This window comes from Buceros rhinoceros, unplaced genomic scaffold (assembly GCF_000710305.1).
Source record: "Buceros rhinoceros silvestris isolate BGI_N320 unplaced genomic scaffold, ASM71030v1 scaffold10499, whole genome shotgun sequence".
In the NCBI taxonomy this organism is placed as follows: domain Eukaryota; kingdom Metazoa; phylum Chordata; class Aves; order Bucerotiformes; family Bucerotidae; genus Buceros; species Buceros rhinoceros.
The window spans coordinates 16,863-24,277 of NW_010429738.1; the positions used below are offsets into that span (position 1 = coordinate 16,863).

The following is a 7,415-nucleotide window of genomic DNA, read 5'->3' on the forward strand; positions in this document are numbered from 1 at the left end:
ATACAGTTGCTGTTGTGAATGATAAATCGTACTTAATGTTTTTTTTAAGAGCACTACAGGACAAGCATCTGTGGTTATTTCCATTGTGCTCTAAGGCATTTTACTGAGAGAGAATTTAGCCATTAATTCTGTTGTATTTACATTATTTATATACAAGAAGAAAAAGAAAAATGGCAGCCTGTTTAATGATTATATACATTGTGATTCGGTTGGAAAAATGTGTATTACAAATGGCAAAATAGCCTGTCAAGTACATAATTATATGTTGTCCTTTTTTTTGGTCAGAGAACTTACAATTGCTAAAATCCCACTGTATGATCTCAGTGAAAGATCTGTCCCATACATTATACGGGGGAAAAGAAACAGCATAATAATGGACTTCTTAAACTACATCAGTTCCTGATTAATAGCTCCTTTTCTTAGTTTTAATATGAGGATTACCTTTGTAAAATGCTTCCAAAGCAAATTAATAGACGGAATCTGATACAACAAAATGTTACTTGACATCAGGAGAAAGAGTAACTTAAATGTCATTCATTGTCCCTAGTCTCAGAAGAGATACTGGGGAATAAGATATCGCTCCCCTGTGACACACTGCTTATCTGAGACTTCGTTTTTAATAAGAACTGTGCTCTCCTGTACATTATTCTTTCCTGTTCTTGCTTTAGCTCAATGTAGGAGCGTGAAAATGTGTGGAAGATGGACGTGACTGGAAACGCCATGAGGAGGATGCCACTCAGTATGCTGCTCAGTGCCACCACTTGGCCGGGAATGCTTCTGGGAACCATATCTCCGTAGCCTACCGTGGTCATGGTGATGACGGCCCACCAGTAGCACGCGGGGATGCTGGTAAACTCCTGCGAGTCCGCCATCTCGTTCTCAATGACATACAGGAGCGGTGCAAACAGTGCGATGGCCACACAGAGGAAGAGTAGCAAGAGACCAAACTCCCGGGTGCACCTGCGAGCGGTCAGCCCCAGTGTCTGCAGCCCCAGGGAGTGCCTGGCCAGCCGCATGACGTAGAGAATCCTCAAGGCACGGAGAATACGGAGGACCAGACCTACTTTGTCCAGGTAGATATTCCCAGAGCTGGGCTTTTTATAGCCCACTGAAGTGGTGTCTACTAGCAAAGTGATGTAGTACGGCAGAATGGCTATTATGTCTATCAGGGTTAACGGTCTCCGCAAAAATGCAAACTTGCTCTTTGCCTGGATGAATCTTAGCAGGAACTCCAGGGAAAACCATGCCACACAGACAGACTCCACAATGAAAATATTGTAGCACATCTGGGAACACTCACCCTGCAGGAAAGAGGAGGAGTTTGTAATCGGCACGGGATAATAACTGTTTTAGTTGGTGCAGTGACAGGAAGAGAGGTTTCTGTGTTGTTTTTTTTAAACCCAAAGTATTAAAGGAATTGAAGCTGTTGCTATGGGGAAACAAATTGGAACGAGTTACATGCAAAACTTAGAAAGGGACTACTTATTCCACAGAATAATAAAGCTTGGTAATTTCAGGCTTTCTAAATAGCGCACACAAAGCTTAGGAAGGTGATACACAGTTGTACAGAAAAGTGCACACTAACAAAGTTCTTGTGGATACAAAACTTGATATGATTCATTCTCTTACAGGTAACTGAACACAAAGATTTCAAACACACTTTGTGTTATCTTTCCCCCTTTAAAGACAGCTGCAAAATCCCCACTGCAATCAATACCATCAGACCTTGTACTCGTGCTGCTCTTCCCAGCACGTACCATTTTCCATCCTGAAAAGCTAACTTACCTTTTCCTCCTCCTCCCTCAGGCCAGGCATGGTGCTGATGGATAAGTTCACTGCTGTAATAGTTACAAACAAAACAGACAGACAAGCAAACACCTTTCCAGGAAGGCCAGACTGGGGCCTCTCCACCATGTCTTGCAACTTTTTCATGCACAAGCCAATTTTTGTCTCCTCTACAGTTTCACCTGTTGTTTCATTTTCTAAGAGGTCATCCTCCCGTTCACTTATTTCTGTAAACTCCTCCATTTTTTGCAGGTATCTCCTTTTACAACACGAGTCCAAGTTGTCTTCCTCAATTCCCCAGTAGAGCAGTTCCTCTTGGAAAGACAGTGCACACATCTCACGCAAGAGCCGAAGTTTTCCAACCCGCAAAAAGGTCAGGATTGTCCTGAATGCCCCTGGGTTGCGGTCGAAAAAGAATTCATTACATGTCACATCATAATCATCACAGATGTTTAGAATATCGTCAAAATTATTACAGAATTTTAGCTGTCCCAAACGTGTTAATGGGAATTCATCAAGTGTGGTCCATGGGAGCAAATACTTAATGCCCCCTACGTTTATAATAATATGATGCTTCCGATCATCAGGGTGAAAGCCTTTCAGGAGATCCTCTTGAGGGTGAATTAGCTTGGCTCTTTGGTAAAAGACTCCCTTAAGGGTTTCTGTTTCTGGAAAAAATGAGTGGTTGAAGGAAGTATCTGAAGCGCAGCTCAGGGCACTATAGTCATAGTCGGAATTTTCTCCAGGTAGAAGAGTCATCTTGGAAGATAACTTCACATCACTCCACTACTTCTGCAAGTGTCTTCTGGAACAAAAAACAGATATATGAGGTGAGTGAATGACAGCTTCAAATCTGGAACAACAATACAGTGATTTGAGCTCAAAAACTTTTATGGCTGATAAAAACAACTGGAAAGAAAATGGCAGTGCTTGAGTATGGTCAGAAGTATGGCTAGGTTTGTCCAGTGGGGTAGAACTGACTCTATCAAGGGCTGCTGCCTTGTCCAGGAGCTCTGCTCAGACTATCTGTCACACTGGTGAGCTCCTCCTGTCATAGATACAGAGGTCTTAGTTCCCACTGGATATAGGGGGAAACCAGGAATAATTGCTGCATGTGGCAGGATGTTCTGAGTTCAGAACGGAAGTATAAAAATTATGACAATATCACATAAGAAGACAGAATTCAAGTGGGTTTTGCAGAAAAGGAAATTGTGTAATTTTATTACACATATTATTACACATAAAAATCTTAAGTGTCTGAGTACCCATGATGTATATAGAAAGAATCAGAAGTCAATTATGTTGCAATTCAGTAAATACACACTTCTAAAAGACAGTTGGTACAAGACGTTTCTAAATCGCCATATGGAAACAATTTGAGGAAAAAAACCCACTTACACTGATGATCACATAAAATGTCTGTATAGAGTTTATATATGTTTAATGACATGGCAACTCCCTATTTATGGCCTCATTTACAAAAGACTGCAAAGAAGTACACAATTCCTACACAAGCGTTGGAATATTTTCAGGAGAGTTGTGCCATACTGCAGCTAGACCTTCCATCTTCCAGTCAGCTACAGCTTAATCTGTGAAGTTGCTGAGTTGCATTTGATAAGAGTATTTAAGTAGATTGTAGAACAGATAGATATTAATTATGCACAAGTATTCTGGCTTTCTAGCCTTGAGTTCACAGGAAAGTAATAAATATTACACTTGATTGGCTTCAGTAGCAGGACAGAGTTTTGTTCTTTTCCTGGCTGTGCTCACCTCCCCTTCGGTATACACTCTGGGGATATATAGCCCTGCTGGGGTGACTTCCTTAAACACAGAACTATTGTTTTCACAAGCTGGGGCTCATAAACCACATCAATAGTGTTACACACCTATTATAGGAAAAACCCCCATGAATAAACCACAGCAAAGTACTCAAAACACGGCTGCACCTCAGGGTAAAAGCACCAGGCGTCCTTGGCTGCAAGAGGACTTACAATGCTGCTGTCAGTGAAGTGCTCTCTAAGTCCTCCTCCTACACTTCCCAGAGGAACGGGAAGTTCTCCCAGAGGAACTCTGACCAGAGCAGTTCCTTATACACTCTTACAAACAGGTGGCCCCAGGGAGCTCTGGATGGAGTGGTACTTCCTGACTCCTCACCTGTAATGCTCTTTAGTACAGAAGAAAATAATTAATTGACTTACCGTTAGGGCATGTGGCTATGGCAAGCCTACAGGATATACAAGAACAGACAAGGCGTGACTCAGATCTTCCACGAGCTGTGGCACTATTTTCTGGCCCGAGGTAAGCAAAGAAGTGAGCTTTGTCATCCTGTTTCTATCACAGAGCAGGATCTCTATTACTCCTGCTAGTGACTTGAGAACAGCTATTTGGCAAGTAACCTGTTCTCCATGCCAAGATCTTAACTGTGTTTAGCTCCCAGTGCCTTATCGCTGCACACCTGCTTGTATTGCTGAGTTGCTCTGTCTTTGCTACGGAGTTGTGGCTCCGGAAATCCCATCCCAGCAAGGGATGGTCAATTCCGCACCTCCTCTGGAAGTAATGGTGGGTGCAAACGATGACAAATCCTGCCAGCCGGCCCTCAGATAAACTTCCAGTCCGTTTCAGATTGTCTCTTGCCTCAAGAAAGACTGAGCGAAGGCCTGCTGACCTGGAAGTCTTTTCTTTGGAAGGAACATTAATATGAAACGTAATTATATTAAAAAGTCACGTTCTAGGGAATTGTAGCCAATACTGGGATTATCAGGAGAGCTTCATGACAGATGACAGCACTCTGCCCGCTGGAAAAGCCGCAGGACTCAGATAAATGAAGGGATCTGAGGAGAGAGATAGCTGGTGCCGACAGTGCTAGCTAAAGCGTGCTGAGCGGAGGAAGTGCAGAGCAGCTGAACCTGCAATTACCCTGACATACGGTCCCATCACATGGAGCACTCCTAACGGCCTCAGAGCCGCTCTTTGGTTAAAGCATTCCCAAGATACTCTCAGCAGAAATAATGCCACTGGGAGTTCAAGCTGTAGGTTTCGTGTGGGAAAACAGGGCTACCTGAGGTATGTTTATGTAGGGCCACTGTCGTTTTACTCGGAAACAAGCATCCTCCCCTCTGCCTCAACGACATCTAAGGCAGGGCTGGGGCAAAGAGAATAAAGGTTACGACTGACAGAAGACTACGGACAAACAGCAGCTGTTAACCATTTTCCCTTCTGTAATACCAGATTAAGTTGGTTAGCAACAACTTATCCTCTGAATTTCAGCCACAAAAAATGAGAAGGCAACTCATCTCTGTCACTGGTTTGATCTCCCACCACATCCATTGCTGACACAATGGAAAGAAATGGGGAGAGGGAAATGAAAATGTTCTGTGTGTGTCAGACACACGCTGTAACCCTGAGGCATCAACTGTGAAACAACAGAGCAAAGGAAAAAAATTTCCTCGCTTCCAGCTTCTCGACCTGTGCAAGACAAATAAATTGGAGAAATTAATCCCCTGTACCACACCCTGAATGACTGCAGTTATGAAAGGTGGCTCCCTCTTTTTTCCATAACCAGAACTGCCAAGCCCACAGATCCCACGTAGGCAGCTGTAGTATTTGATGCCGTACATGCTCTTTGCCTCAGATGCACATAGCATCATATCTGAGGGGGAAGAGCAGCAGGAAATAAAGGGCAATAGAAAAGATGGCCTGGATTGAAGGAATAGAGGATGGAGAAAGATAAATCGATATGATTCTCTACGTTTCTTGTTTTCCTTTGGAAGGTGCTTCCAAAGAATGATGATCAGTACTGCTTTAAGATGGGAGAGATCTAATCAATGGAACCTTTTTTTTTGCAATTGAGTTTAAAAAACAAGCTCAAAACCCCATTTTATTTATACATTGCAGACTGATGACATTGGGGATGGCTATAAGAGAAGCATTGAGGATTAAAGATGACAGGCTGGAATATAAGGTCAGACAAACACATTAGCCTATAGCAACAATTTTCTTACAATTAAACAAGATGAACTTTAAGGATATGCTGTAACAGTGAAATGCTCAAACAAAACTGCTTCGCTTAAGTAAGGGTCAACGGTAAAACCCCTCGTCTGAGATGGTATCTGCACTTTGAATGCCTGGGGGTTAGTGAAGCCCAGTTCATCTGTCCGGCTCCCCTGCTGATAATGTGTTCTCATCTTGGGCAAATCACTTCTCTCTGAGCATCGTTTTCTATTTTGTTTGCAAGCTTAGTGGAAAAGAACTGGCGCTTACTACATTATACAATCCTGATCGCTGTTCCAGCTTCTAGGAACTACGGAAATACAGAATAACTGGCCCACAGCAAGGGCCCTTGGTGACTAAATGGTGTGGTGTGCATGTGAGGCACGATATAACATCTTTTCAGAAATCTGTCTTGCACAAGATGATATTCTTATCCATTACGTCTGGTGAAGAAGAAATCGAATTAGAAATCTGTCCTGCCCTTACTTCCAGCCGGAATTCAGGAAGGGTGCCAGACTCCTAGACAATGGGGAAAGAATTATTAAAGATGCCCTTCTATGGGAAAGAAATAGAAATCACGAGTAACATGCTAAAATTCCACTGCAAATGTTGTTTCTTCCCCCCGCTCCGCCAGTGTCCTCTGCAGTATTTTGAATTCTGCAGTGCATCTCTGATGTAATCAGAGCTCCTGCAAGGAGTCCTGATACTGCTCTGTGATGCAGACAATTCAAAGTTGTGCCTGGATGATAACAACCATGCAAGGAAGATGCATGACTCTCCCCTAGACTCTTCTATCAATTCCAGTGCCTGGAACTTGCCTCTGTTGTTTTTTACCATTTGTAAATTAAATTTAAAAAAAAAAAGTTTCATATTTCAGTGCAGGCTGACTATGAATACAGGGACTTTTTTGAAAGAATACCATAAAGATCTGCTTTACAGTTTAGTGATCCTTCCTTCCTCCTTCCTTCTTTCCTCAGTTAAAATAAGCAGTATTTTCAAGGTGTGTTAAATTCAGCTCTCTTCGGACACGCAATCTCTGTACTGTATCATCGCTGTCAGGGTACCCTCCTGAAATACTTTAAACAATAGCCATGCAGCTCTTTGCATAGTAAGAGCCGATCTCAAACTTCAACTCTGCTTGCAAAGTGAACTTCCAGCCAAATCAAAGGAAAACTTAGAAAGGTCAGTTTTAAATATGAAAAAAAGAGTCTCCTGAAAATCTCATTATCGGAAAAAATATGCTCATATCTGTATACTGCTCTCCATGATCTGGAGAGTGTTGCATTTTTTGGCATCTTATTACAACCTTCAAACTGAATTATGACAAACATGTTACTCAGTGTTCGGTTTTATAAAGCTGAGCCTTATTTTGCCAATAATAATCAGAAGTGAAATAACTTTGCAGATAATTATATCCCCAGAATGTTCTGAAATACATTAGAACTAATAACTATAGTTATTACCCTGCTGTGAAATATATTTATGTAAAAAATTTTTGTAAGTCACATTCAAAACATTCTCCTAAACATCTTTTTAGAAAGTAAAGGACCTGTCATTTATTTATATAGATACATATTTTGCCACTGAAATTAAGACATACATAGTCATGGAAGAGTTATTTTACGTTTGTGTCCACACAT

General features: G+C 41.9%; 1 protein-coding gene across 1 annotated transcript; it reads right to left on the reverse strand.

Annotated features, from left to right (window-relative positions):
• Nucleotides 1-530: 530 nt before the first annotated feature.
• Nucleotides 531-2,544, reverse strand: KCNG1 (potassium voltage-gated channel, subfamily G, member 1). The gene is made up of 2 exons (XM_010142762.1): nt 1,786-2,544; nt 531-1,301 (listed from the first exon to the last, which is right to left on the reverse strand). Exons 1-2 carry the CDS (start codon nt 2,542-2,544, stop codon nt 531-533), a joined length of 1,530 nt encoding a protein of 509 aa, XP_010141064.1.
• Nucleotides 2,545-7,415: the final 4,871 nt, after the last annotated feature.